This window comes from Pristis pectinata, chromosome 9 (assembly GCF_009764475.1).
Source record: "Pristis pectinata isolate sPriPec2 chromosome 9, sPriPec2.1.pri, whole genome shotgun sequence".
NCBI lineage: Eukaryota > Metazoa > Chordata > Chondrichthyes > Rhinopristiformes > Pristidae > Pristis > Pristis pectinata.
Window position 1 is genome coordinate 78,331,430 of NC_067413.1, and position 14,526 is coordinate 78,345,955.

General features: G+C 39.2%; 1 protein-coding gene across 1 annotated transcript in view; it reads right to left on the minus strand.

Annotated features, from left to right (window-relative positions):
- Window positions 1-14,526, minus strand: part of pde7a (phosphodiesterase 7A) — a 108,280-nt gene that overhangs the window by 31,759 nt on the left and 61,995 nt on the right. The window contains 2 exon segments of the mRNA XM_052022603.1: window positions 4,908-4,971; window positions 11,993-12,144. Of these exon segments, the coding sequence (XP_051878563.1) occupies window positions 4,908-4,971; window positions 11,993-12,144 (216 nt within the window).

Sequence of the window (14,526 nt, forward strand, 5' to 3'; positions counted from 1 at the left end):
CAAATGATATCAACACATATCCAAAATTCAACTTCAGCATGATACAACTTCATTAGTCCAAAAAAAAATTATTTACAGAACAATCTTACTAATCCTGCTTCCCCTGAAATTGTGCTATCAAAAGGGCCTACACCCAAACCACATTCTTTGCCCTCACTGAAACCCCAAATACAGGTTCAACCGTGGCTAGGGTTTTGCCTGCAAAAATGCAGGCATTCAAACTGCACTCCTTTAGTGTTACTCCTCCAACCAAGAGAGCCTGGCTAAGGTCCTGGCACTCAGCACACAACTCTCCTGCAGGCACTGTTCTTCAACAAGCCTGTCCAAATCTCTCTGACCCCTTCAAAGCACTGTACTATCTCCCTTCCATCAACACAGGATCCAATCACTTGGTACCAACACTCCCCTGCAGCTGGAAGAATATGACTTGTATTAACATATTCCTTTAAGAACTGGCTGCAGTAACTACAGCTGCTGAGATTGCAGGTGAGAGGCTAAGTGCTGGCTGCTGTGATTTGTAGAAGATAAGTGTGCCACATTGAAAATGACACAGTAGCACATTACACAGGGAAAACTGAGAATGCTTTTCTGTGAACTTTAAACTGAAAATCTTGATCTTTAACAGACTTTTGCAATAACTGTTAGGGTCATCCACAATGCTGCATTAATGCCATTAAAAATGGCAATAAAGTAAATTCTAGGCCAACATCTTCAGGGCCCTATTTGATAAAACATGAAAAAATATACTCACTTGTCTCTAATATAACTTTTAAAATCTGAGTGATAATAATTAACCAGTCCACTCCTAAAGATATTGAAGCAAAATTTTTCAGCAGGAAAGGTTTGAGTAGCAAACATAACTATAATAGCGAATTATGCACAGATCTGCCGTCTTCTATGTTCACAAGTAAACTGTAAAGATTTTAAAAATTTTCTATTCCAAGGTGTTTGAAGGTTATATTTTAAATTAATATTTAGATAACTTGTGTAGAAGAAAAAAATCAGGTATCAATAGCGACTCAAACAATTTCTTTTATTTTAGTGTATGTCCATGGATAAAAAAATCAGTGCAATTTATAGCTCCAGATTCTGAATACCCTTCAGAATGCATTAAAAAAAATACAAGATATCAACTTTTTCTAAGACGTCGTGCCTTTAGAAAATGCAGGGGAAATACAAAGAAATACAACTTGAACAATCAAAATTCATTCAGACATTGATCTTTTGTTTCCAATTCACTCATCCTGAAACTTCTGTATAAATTTACCTTTCTCCCCTAAAATGCAAGAACAAATTAGGTACGACTGGACTTTATTCACCAATTAAGCAGCCCCATTCAAAAAAAAGGACACATATAGTATCAAAGACCGAAAGAGAAGAGGTCATGCATTTTTCAATCAACATGTTGAGGAATGGAGAGGCAAAGGAACAAAAGAGGACAAAAGGCCTGTTTTATGATAGGGTACAGGCAACATAGTTTTTGTGCATGATATTCGCTTAACAGTCAGCACTGATATAGTGGGGGAGTAACGAGTGAGGGAGGATAGTACCCAAATGCCTTCAGCATATATGCAAAATATATGACAGGAACAAAGGACTGCAGATATTGGAATCTAAATAAAAAAACAAGATGCTGGAGGAACTCAGCAAGCTAGGCAGCATCCATGGAGAAAAGCAGACAGTCAATGTTTCGGGTCAGGACCCTTCTTTTTATGCAATATTTATGACCGATATCACTGAGGAAAGCAAAGAAATGAAATAGTAAGCCAAGGATGGAGTTCTGGTGTATATCCAGTTAAGGAAACCATTGCAGAAGTAACTGACTTTACTACAAGTAGGTTTAAACCAGGATAGGCAGTTAGGGCAGATGGACCAGAGAGGCGTGACTGATGTTTGGCATTGTTGGCTGACAATCCCACAGAAGCCGAGGAAGAATAAGGAATATAGTGCATCATAGTAAGAAGATATTGACCAGGAAATTGTAGTTATTGTCAATATAGTGCAAATCAGGTTGTAGAGATTTGAAAATAAAATTATGCGATTAATTTTTGAGGCAAAGATGAGGCAAAATTTTGCCCTTCATAGTATTGAGTCTTTGGAACTTCTGGGATGGTGAGACTGCCATATAAGGAAAGATCAGGTCAACTAGGTTTTGTTCATTATGGTTTAGAAGAAAGAGAAGGGATCTCATTGAAACTTACAAAATTCTTATAGGGTTAGACAGACTGGATGCAGGGAGAATGTTTCCCTTGGCAGGGATGTCTTGAACAAGGCGGTTACAGTCTCGGGTTACACAAGTTATTTAGGACCACTATGAGGAAAACTTTTTTCACTCATTGGATGGTGAACCTGTGGAATTCACTACCAGAGGGTTGTAGAAGCCAATTTACTGAATACATGTAAGAAAAAGACAGATGATTTTCTAGGTCCAAATGGCATTAAAGAGTGTAGGGAGAAAGCAGTAATATGCTTTGAGACAGATAAATATCTATGATAGAACTAAATGGCAAAGCAAGTTTTAAGGACCTGCTCCTACTTTCTATGTTTCAATGAACTCCACTTCAAAGGATGCTGGAAGCAGAGTATTTGTGTATTTTAAAGGCAGAGGTTGATAGAAACTTGATAAGCAGGGGTTGAAAGGTTACCACCAGTAGAAGAAAATGCAAAGATAAGGTTACAATCAGATCAGTTATAAATGGCAAAGCAGGCTTGACAGGCCAAGTGGCTGACTCTTGCTCCTTATTCATATGTTCATATTGATCATTCAACACGAGGATATGAAGCCAGATGGAAAGGGGAGACAAAATAACTGAAGGATCTGACAGGAAGGGGAGATGATGCAATATGATGATCTGCAATGGAGAGATGAAGACAGGACAATAGTTGAAGTGGACAGAAGAGTAGACAGATCTCGACGACTTTAGTACATTTTAGATGAAAGAGAAATTGTACAATCTGGAGTTACATCAGTGTGGAAATGAAGGCACAAGGGCTGATTGCCATTGAGAAAGTGAGAGTCTGGCAAGGATATGGTCAGGGAGGGGAAGGTGGTTCAAGATAGAAGGACATATTGGACAACTCTCTTCAAAAAGAGAAATTCTAGACTTTGTAATAACAATTTATGACTTCTTAATAGAGAAAATGGTGATCACAGCAGCCAAGCAAATTGTCTCAACTTTTGAGCAAAGAAATCCACAAATTGCTCATTCATGTAATCAAAGGGCACAACACCCTGACTCAATGGTCCCCTCATAGCCACAATCTCACAATTCAAGAGTTTCTACAGAAGGAACAAGACATTAGTCAATTTCTTTCCCTCTCCAGCCCAAGGTTGAAATCAATTATAATGTTTCCACTATTCAGCAGAGATCACCTGATTCAGTACAAACCAGGAAATGACCTTTTGTTTTAATCCTACGTAATGGCTAATGCAGTCTGTGGATCTATCCATATTACAATGAGGGGAATCCAATGGTCCCCTTTGCACATTCTGTGTTTTGCTTTGTTATGTAGATCCAATGTCAGTTATCCAATAGCTCCCTGGAGACTACAGCAAGTTACTACTTTAACGGAAAAATTCAGACTTCCAAAGATTTAAAGAAAAACATGTTTCTATTGTGTACTTGTGGTGGAGAGAGGAGGTCGAGGAATTTTAGAGTCAACAGCAATCTCCACCACAGAATTGCTCTCCTTTGTTATTTATTTAGTTAGTTTATTTCATTGTATAGAGCAATAATATTCTAATCAAAATAGAATGCAATTAGCTTTCAACAACAATGGTCATAAACAATCGAGTAACACTGTAGCCCACGATTTTCTTACCCGATATAATGATAAAAGCTAAATAAAATTCATCAATAAACATTCGATTTATAGATACAATATGTAACTTGTGCATTCAATAAAATTTTTTCCATGAACCTTGGAAGTTGTAGAATCCTATATTGCCATGTCAATATTAATCCATTACAGCTAAGATAAATAGACTTAATCCTCACAAATAAGCCTTCAGTTTCATCTCACTATTTCGTAATTACTGTATTTACTATTTTTGGTAAATGAATACTGACTACCATCACAAATATCTTTAAAGTAGACAAAATGTCATCCTAACTTCAGATACCAGATTCAGATTAGATTAGATTCAGATTAGACAGTGCAGCTAAAAGGAGATGGCCCAGAGAAAAATAGCTTTGCCATGAACATTCTTGGTCAGATTAGAAATTTGCATGACAGCTCTGGGAGCTATAGTTCAAGTTACATCACCTTTTGATAGAATTATGTCCCTAGTACATACACGGTATTGAAAAGGGACCTGCACATTTGCTCATGGAAGATGTACTATAAATTTTAATCTGCTGGCTTTATCTGGGCAGGCTATGTTGATACCCTGGGGAAAGGTGAACCCGAGGTCAAGGCTATCATTTAGCTATTCCTGCATTGATCTGTGCACATGAAGGGAAGAGGTGGAATGGTTGGGACAGTTTTTCTCAATTTACGTAATTCTGTGCTTGCAACATAATTTTGGGGAATAGGTTGTGGAATATGATAGGAACTGTCATGATATAGACATTTGTTTTTGTAGAATTTGATTCAGGACACAAGTTCCCTATCTGATCTGTTCATGCTCTGAAATGAAATGCGAAATGATTTGTGGTTCCTTGGTCTAACTAGCCGACAGGTTACAGATGCACATGCAGAAAGTCACAAACAACTTCCTTATCCTCTTTCTAGGCTGATTTTTAGAAAAATTAGTATTTTGGAAATATTAGATATTTCAAGAAAGATCCATCCATCAAGAAGTAGTTAATCTTTAAACTAAATATATCAATAAATTCCAATTTGTCAAATTTGAAGAATAGCACAATCTTCCTAAAAAAACCGAAAAATCATTTAACTTAACTTACCGTTTGTTAATCTGTCAAAAAGAAAGATGTCAAAATTCCAACTTCCATCCTTTTCTAGCATACACTGAAAGCACAAAATTGATAATCCTCAGGAAAAAAAAATCCTTGAAAACTGAAATTCATTTTTAAAGAACTGTTTATTTCTGTATTATTACAATGTGCCTATCCTGAGGTTACACTGAGAAAAGTCCATCACTGAGAAAAGTTGGCTCTTTGTTCAAACAGGACAAAAAAGTGGAACCTTAGTGGGCAGAGGCTAGAGAGTCGTTGGTACAGTGAGAACGTAATCCACTGTTCATTAGATTGCTGTTTGCTTGGAGATGGCTATAAATCACTGGTATAAACAATTGCCAAGAATAGTAGAAAGATATAACATGACTCTTGTGCTATAGGCATTTGCCAAGTGGAAATTTTATTCTATTCAGGAGGATGAACAGTGAATAAAAAGGGTGAAGTCTGTGTTAAAGATGAGATAGGTACACAATTTTCAATAGGAACCTGGTGCAAGATACAGCAAGTCAGTATCTGTAAATGATTAAACTTCCTAATTGTAAGCAACATGTTTGGAACACAAGTTCATTTAAAATAGTTAAGCATAACGGATCTATTTTTTAAAAAAAAATCAGATGTGAATTAAATGAATATCCCAAATGAAATATTCTAGAATGAAACAGTCCATGTTTTTCGAATACGATTCATTAACTATAACAAAAGATTATGGTTACGCCACAGCTAAAACTAAAATTTCATTTCTGAAAATGGTTTCAGTTTCATGGCTTGTCAATTAATGAACATTCTAAACTCAAAAGAATGTCAAGACTGTTTATCACAATATTAAGAACACCAAACTTTGTACATATATTCCCATAAATTACATAAGGACTCTCCGACAGCTGTCACTAATAATGAGGAGACGATGCACCTGGACTGTAATTTCATCTTCCAAGGCTAAATCGCTGGTGATTCACAAGGTTTTAGACTAAAGAAATATAACAACCACCAGTAGGCCACTGCTTAACTCCAGTTTGCTGGGAACCATAACGTTAATTGTCATCAGATGCTAACCAAAATGAATGTGGCTTACATCTACAAAACTTTAAAAAGAACTGTATTGGCTTAATTGCTAATCATATATCCTGGTGGCGATTGTCAGTTTCAACTAAATTATTTCCTAAATTAGTGACTGTGGATTAAAAGTTATTATTTGCTTTAACACCCTACAACTAAGGATGAAAAGTAGCCTAGTTTCCTGGACCGATCATTATCTAATAAATTCAAATTAATATCCAAAAGCTTATCACAGAACATAATCTTATGTGATTACATTATGGAAATGTATCTTTGACATGTAAAGAGTATAGAGGTGTCTCAAAAGTGGTATATAAAGAATTTCCAGAAAGAGGCAACACTACATTGTACAGCATCCATTATTAGGAGTGAACTGGTAACATGTGAAAGCCAGAGACCCTCCCAGTTTATGGGCATAAGTTATTTCGCTACAGACGTGGCCACAAAATTCAGCTCTGCAATAGGCACTGCCACCCCGCTCCCCCATCACCCGCAGGGTGCTATGATTGTTGATTCAGGAACAAAGGCACAACTGTGTTAGATTACTGGACTAGCAGTGTGGAGGTATGGACTAATGATCCAAAGACACGTGTCCAAATCCTTCAAAAGGCAGCTGGGGATTTTAACTTCAATTAATAAAGCAGTCTGGAATTATCATCTAATTTCCAGATAGTCCCAAAATTTCATCAGGATCACAAACATCCTTCAGTGAAGGGAATTTGCCAGCCTCCCCGAGTCTAGTCTATGTGCAATTCCTACAGTCTTCTCTTAGTTGACGAATCCTTTATGTTAAATACCATTTGTGAGAAGCTTTAGGAGCAGCAAGGGCGTTGAATATACTCTTGGTGAGAGTCTTCAACGTTTATTACTGAGCGATTCAATAGCACAACTGCCCAAACAGGCAGAGTCTTGACTGACACAACTACCAGACTGGGTCTGTGGCAGGAGGTGAAAGAACCAATTTACTTGAACTCTTCCTCACCAATTAAGGACTGTTGCAGAGTTATCAACCCAAGGTAGGAATGACCAGAACAATGCCTGTGGAGACAATTTCTAGTTATCACACTGAATACACCATTCATCACGTTTTGTTGCACTACCACTGTGCTAAATGTAATCAATGAAGCATGGCAAGCCAATGGCAGCAGCGTTATATTCTAGTAATCTCATGACTCACCATATTCCTCGTTCCATCATCGACATTAAGCCAGGGATTGACTTTTGTTCAACAGGAAACGTAGAAGGCATTCCAGGAGTAGCACAAGATGGACTTAAAAATGAGATGCCAACCCAATGAAACAACACTGGCATCTATTGGACCATGTAGAAAATTGCTCAGGTATATCCTGAACAAAAAAGAATAAATTCAATCCGCCTAACTACAACCTAATTAGTCAACAGTAAAGTGACAGAAGGCATCTTCATCTCTGCTATTAAGCAGCATTTACTCACCAATAAACAGCTCACCAATGCTCAATTAGGATTTTGACAAGACTTCTTGGCTCTAGACTCATTATGGCCTAGAAGATGGACAAAGCAGCCAAATTCAAATGCAAGATGAGATTGACTGCCCTTGACATCAAATCAGGATCTAATGAAAGGTACCTTCAAGGAGCTCTGGCAAATCCAGTCAACAAAAATTACAAAAAACACTCCAATGGTTGGATTTATATCTCATGAAAAGCAAAATGATTATGGCCTTTGGAGGCCAATCACCACAGCCTCAGGACATTACTCCAATGACTGCTCTAGGCAGTCCTGGGCTCAACCATCTTTGTCAATGACTATATCCCAAAGATAAAGTCATAAATGGGGATTACACTAATGATTCCATTCCCAATTCCTCAGATAAAGAAGCAAACAATGTTTGTAAGACTACATAACATGCAGGCATTTGCTGCTAGCAAAAACATTCATGCCACCCAAATGCTTGGCAATTATCATCTCCAACACGAGAGAGTCCAATCACCAATCCTCACCTAACCTCGACAGCACATGCAATGTGCTCCAAGCTCTATGCAAAGCCCTATGCATAGCTGGTACAGGGCTCTTCACACTCCTTGAAGCTGCAAGTAGACTCCCTGACAGGTAGCAAATGCATCACAAATTTCATTGTCAAATTTCATCCATCCACTTCAGCACAACTTTTCGAAACCAGAGTTACCCTTTCTCCTGACCCAAGTACTAACTATTCATTTCAGATTCAGAGTCTTATAGCATGGAAACAGGCCCTTTGGCCCAACTCATCCATGCCAACTGTGTTGCCCATCAAGCTAGTCCCATCTGCCCATGTTTGGCCCATAGCCCTCTAAACCTCTCCTATCATGTACTTATCTAGATGGCTTTTAAATGTTGCTAATATGCCTGCCTCAAGCAATATTTCTGGCAGCTCATTCCGAATACACATCACCCTTTCCATGAAGAAATTGCCCCCGATGTCTGTTTTAGATCTCTTGCCTCTGATCTTAAACTTATGCCCTCTTCTTTTAAGCACCTTCTCCCTGGGAAAAAGACAATGTGCTTTCACCCTGTCTATGCCCCTCATGATCTTGTATACCTCTGTTAGGTCACTCCTCAATCTTCTACGTTCCAGGAAATAAAGTCCTAGTCTATGTAACCTCTCCTTGTAACTCAGGCCCCCAAGTCCAGGCAATATCATGGTAAATTTTTTCAGCACTTTCTAGTTTAATAACATCTTTCCTATAACAGGATAATCATAACTGTACACAATACTCCAAAGTGCGCCCTCACCAATGTCTTATATAACTGCAACATAACTTCCCAACTCCTATACTCAATGCCCCAGTGAAGGCCAGCATTCCAAACACCTTCTTCACTACCCTATCTATCTGTGAAGCTGCTTTCGGTGAACTATGCACTTGCAATCCCAGGTCCCTGTTTCATAACACTCCCCTGTACAAGTCCTACCCTGGTTTGGTCTCCCAAAATCCAATACCTCATATTTATCTGGATTGAAAGCCATTTGCCAATCCTCAGCCCACATAGCCAGCTGATCAAGATCCCCTTGTAATTTTTCACAACCTTCTGCACCGCTTACAACACCAGCTATCTTAGTATCATCTGCAAACCTACTAACCATTCCTTGTACATTTACATCCAGTTCATTTATATAAATTACAAACAACAAAGGTCCCAACACCAACCCCTGTGGCATACTACTAGACACAGGCCTCCAGTCTGAGAAGCAACCCTCAACTATCATTCTCTGCTTCCTAGCACTGAGCCAATTAGGAATCCAATGAGCCTTCTCCTCCTGATTTTGGTGGCTTGCCATATGCAGATTCTACTTCTAAGCTAATGTGTACATTTCATGCTACACATCTAAACTGGTAACAATGGGTGTTAAGTGGAGTGACAATGCATCTTCATTTTCACTGTCTTTGTTCTTATATCAACCAGTACCTGGCCAGGCTGTGGTTCTTGTCCATCAAGAAGGAAGTAACAGGTTTGAAGTAACCACACATCTCAATCCCTGCAATTTATTTTTGGGAACTACTGAATTTGCCTCTGATCTATTTCAATTAGATGGACTAAAAGTAAGCAATTTTGAAAGCAATGGTTAAGATGATTCATAGCAAATGCAAGAAACATTTAGCAGGTCAAACAGCAAATATGGAGAGGGAAATTCAATAATCATTTTAATTAGCTGATTAGCTTTGAAAATTTAATTGACATGAAACATTATCATTGCTTCATTTTCCATAAATGACAAATGACTAACTACTTCGAACATACGCTGTTTTTCAGATTTCCATCCAAGTGCAGTATTTTACTTTTATTGAGAAGGTAGAATTGAAAACCTTCAATAACCTGCCTAAAAAAAAAGGGCCTAAAAATAGCATTGCGCATAAAACTGCAAACCACCCTCAAATTTCAGGCAGGACTGCTGGAAGTAAATTTCATGTGCACAAAACATTCAGGTCCAGCATGGTAGGCTGGTCTGGAAGGTTAAGTCCCATGGAATCCAGGGAAAGCTAGTCAGGTGGATTCAAAATTGGCTCAGAGGTAAGAAGCAGAGGTGGTTGAAGATTGTTTCTCGGAATGGAGACCAGTGACTAATGGTGTGCCACAGGGGTTGGTGTCGGGACCCTTGTTATGTTATTTATATAAATGATTTAGATGCAAACATACAAGGCTTGATTAGTAAGTTTGCGGATGACACAAAATTAGGTGTTGTTGATAGTGGAGAAGGGTATCATAGATTACAGGGGGAAATCTTGAACAGTTAGGAAAGTGGGCGGAGGAGTGGCAAATGGATTTCAATACAGATAGGTGTGAGGTAATGCATTTTGGAAAGTCAAACCAGCGTAGGACTTGTACTATGAATGGTAGGGCACTAGGGAGTGTAATGGAACAGAGGGACCGAGGAGTACAAGTGCATCGTTCATTGAAAGCAGCATCACAGGTAGACAGGGTGGTGAAAAAGACATTTAGCAAGCTGGCCTTCAGCAGACAAGGAGTTGGGACATTATGTTACTTGTACAAGTCGTTGGTGAGACCACACTTGGAGTACTATATACAGTTTTGGACACCCTGTTATAGGAAAGATGTGGTTAAACTGGAAAGAGTACAGAAAAAATTTACGGGCATGTGGCCAGGACTAGCGGGCCCGAGTTATAGGGACAGGTTGGCCAGGCTAGGTCTTTATTTCTTGGAATGTAGAATGAGGGGCAACCTTAAAGAAATGTTTAAAGTTATGGGAAGCATGGATAAGGTGGATGGCAACGTCTCTTCCCCAGGGTAGGAGAGTCCAAAACTAGGGGGCATAAATTTAGGGTAAGAGGGGAAAGATTTAAAAGGGACCCGAGGGGCAACTTTTTCATGCAGAAGGTGGTGAGTATATGGAATGAGCTGCCAGAGGAAGTGGTTGAGCCAGACACAATGTATCATTTAAGAAGCACTTGGAGAGGTACATGAAGGGGTGGGGCTTAGGGATATGGGCCAAACGCAGGAAATTGGAACTAGCTGAGTGGGCACCATGGTTGGCATGGACTCTTCGGGCTGAAGGGCCTGTATCCATGCTGTATTGCTCTATGACTCTAAAACATCATGTGTGTCAGCAGCCAATTCCATGTTTTAACATGGTTATGCACATTAACTGCATGAGATTACAAGAGTCGTATGCAAAGAGAAGTCACCTGTGCAATCTGCAGTTATGGATGAATTAAATTAAACCACTCGTTCTCAGCTGGAATAACTACTGGAAGGCAACTTTGGTTGTCCTAGTGTTATGCATGCCAGGTTGGACACAAGAACTGGCACTCCACTTTGCTGACATTTGACTGGATATTGTACCAGCAGAGGACCTCTTTGGGGAAAGAAGGAAGCATTCACCCCCAGCTCCCATCCCTTTTGCCACATCCCAAACCCACCTCAAATGGCAAATAATTAAAATCTGATTTACTGTTGCTAAGTTAAATTCGTCATTGATTTTCAATGGCTCATGTTAAGGTCTATTCCTTTAAGGAATGCTCAAGTGACTCTGCTTCCTTCCAATAAAGTCTGCGTTGGAGGTTAAAACCAATGCTGATTTGTAACTGCGTCAAAACATGCATTGCATTGACACCATTGCTGTGTGCTCAATATTCATCATGTGTAGGAATGTCACTTGCAAGGAAACATATGGTTCAAAGTTGCATTATGCATTTTTCATCCAAAGTGTTGGTTGCATAGCACATAAAAGCATGCACAATGCAATGGAATTTCCAGACAACAATCAATTTGAACATTCATACTTCAATATCTGTTTTCTCCCCTATATTGTTATGGTCACACAGAAGTAAAATCCTTTCTAGTATTGTCTCAAACTGGCTACCCATCAGAATTCGCCACCGAAAGCACTACCAAATGACGGTTTTTACAAATAAATTTGCACAATTACAAACATTTCTAAAATTCTAACCATCAATCAAATATATTTTCATTGTAAGGAAATGTGACCACCAACATTATTACACAGCTTGACCATTGATATTAAATTAGCATTTCAAACTCACCATGGCTTGGCCACTGTAGTTATCATCCAGTATGCAGAGAGAATCCAGAGAAGGAACACCACGAAATAAATGACCTGATCGAAAATATCTTTGAAAACTTAACAACCTTCTTATCTTCCTTGCTGAAGCCAATTCTCCAGTTTCTGGTGGTACTTCAAAAAAGAAAGTGTATAACAAAGATTATTTCATATATAGCTTATATGGCATCACAGTACTGCCCTATATTGATTTTAGTTGTAATCATCAAAAGTTGAGTTTCATTAGACTATGCTGATGTCACCTTAGTTTGCTCAAACCACAAACTGTTTTTAAAACACTGGGGCTTGCACTTATCTCAAATTTCATAACCCCTTGCACCAATAACATTCCCCTCAGGCCAATATTATAGGTTGCAGAAAGCAACTTCAATGTTATGGATGAGCCATACTCCCTCAAAATCACGAAGACAATTGCCTACAAATTCAGGTGCACTCTAAAAAGGTGAAAAACAACCATTCTGGGTTTTGTTCCACATCGTTAAAGCCTCAATCACACAAAACCACATTTTGCGCATTTTTACATGTACAAATGTTGCCTGGCCCTCCGCTCCCAAAGCCAGAATCAGAGATCAGTCAAAAGCATAAATGGATCATTTTTTTTACCCCCCCCACCCCCCCAAAAAATTCCAGAGTTCAGTCTCCACCAATCACAATTTAACAACCTCCTACATGTTCTCAAGTTTGAGTTGTGGACTTAATACATAAATACAAACCACCACACCACCCACAACCTACCCTTTTTCTCCAAGATCTATGAATGCATCACCTCTTTCCATCAGCATGTTCAAGTCGAGTTTTTTGTCATGTGCATAAGTACAGTGAGGTACAGATACAATGAAAAACTTGCTTGCAGCAGCATCACAGGCACGTAGGCACAGACAACACACAGAATACAAATTATACAGGATAGTGAAGAGAAAGAAAAATAAGACTGCAAGACTGCAGACATTAGTGCAAAAAAGACACAATCAGTAATGCAAGAGGTGGTCCTCAATATTCCATTGCTGATGCAGGATTAGGGTTGTGCAACTTGGTTAAAGAACCTGATAGTTGTAGGGAAGTAGCTGTTCCTGAACCTGGCGGTGTTCAATTTCAAGCTTCTGTAGGTAGCAGCGGGAAGAGGCCACGACCCAGATGGTGGGGATCCTTGATCATAGATGCTACCTTCTTGAGGCAGTGCCCCCTGTGGAAGCTGTCAATGGTAGGGAGGGTTGTGCCCATGATAGACTGGGCTGCGTCCACTACTCTCTGCAGCAGTATGCATTCCCGTGAGTTAGAATTGCTGTACCAGGCCATGATGCAATCAGTCAGGATACTTTTGACAGTGCATCTGTAGAGTTTGACAGTGCTTCTGTAGAAGTTTGCATGGTGACATGCCAAATCTCCTGAAGCTTCTAAGTGGAGGTGCTGGTGTACCTTCTTCATATTTGCATCTATGTGCTGGGCCCAGGACAGGTCATCTGAGATGTTAACCGCCCAGGAATCAGCTATCGAGGTAACACTTATGAATCACACTTGCATGTGGGCATGTTACTGACTCTTTGCTTCTTCTAAAGGCCAGGCCTTGAAAACCACTTGGCTGTTTCCATACAAGCACCAAGGAACTTAATTCTATGCCTCCCCTGCCATTGTTTTCAGAGATGTTCCCGTATTACTCAACCATCTCAGACTAGCCTGGCTTTCTTTCAAGGAATTCATTTGCAGAATATTTTTCACAGTGAACCTATAATCTTAAAATGAATACCCCTATGTTTTCCCTCACAGATCTTCATTACCATAAATGCGAGTTCCCTATCCATTAACCACTGTATGAATATGGGATGTAGCTTGGCACACCATCTATTCCTTCAGTCCTGAGTTAAATGCCAAGATGTAGAAAAAACAGAAGAGTTGGACAGGAATACTGGATTAAAAAAAAATTAACCCCCTTCCAACCTCAAACCATCCAAATGTTCTGGTGATGTTGGGCTTACTCAGAGTCCCTTTAAAGACCAATAACTTGCACAGTGAACTCTGGTATTTTACTTCTATTTATGTACTTTAGAAGTGTAAATAAGGCATCCAAATCACACAATGAAAATGCTGAAAAACTGCAATGCAATAGTCCTTTTTAAAAAGGCATGATGACTGTGAGATAAGTATTGGAAAGGGCAATGGAGTTAATTGCCCTCATCTTTTTCCAAACAGTGACACAATCTACAGCTTTCACCTGAGTGCACAGCTAAAACATTGATCTAACATTTCATTTGATAAACAATATGCCCAACAATGCAGGATTCACTCAGTAGTGCATTGGAGTGCAAAACTAAATTTATGTGCCCAAGCCTCTGGTATGGCACTAACTTGTACACATCTGACCCCGAGATAAGAAATCTGCTATCAAATGTGCAACACACAAGATGGAGGAACTCAACGGGTCAGGCATCATCTATGGAGGGAAAAAGGACTGCCAACAAGTCAATGTTTCTGGTCAAGACACTTCATTAGCATATCATT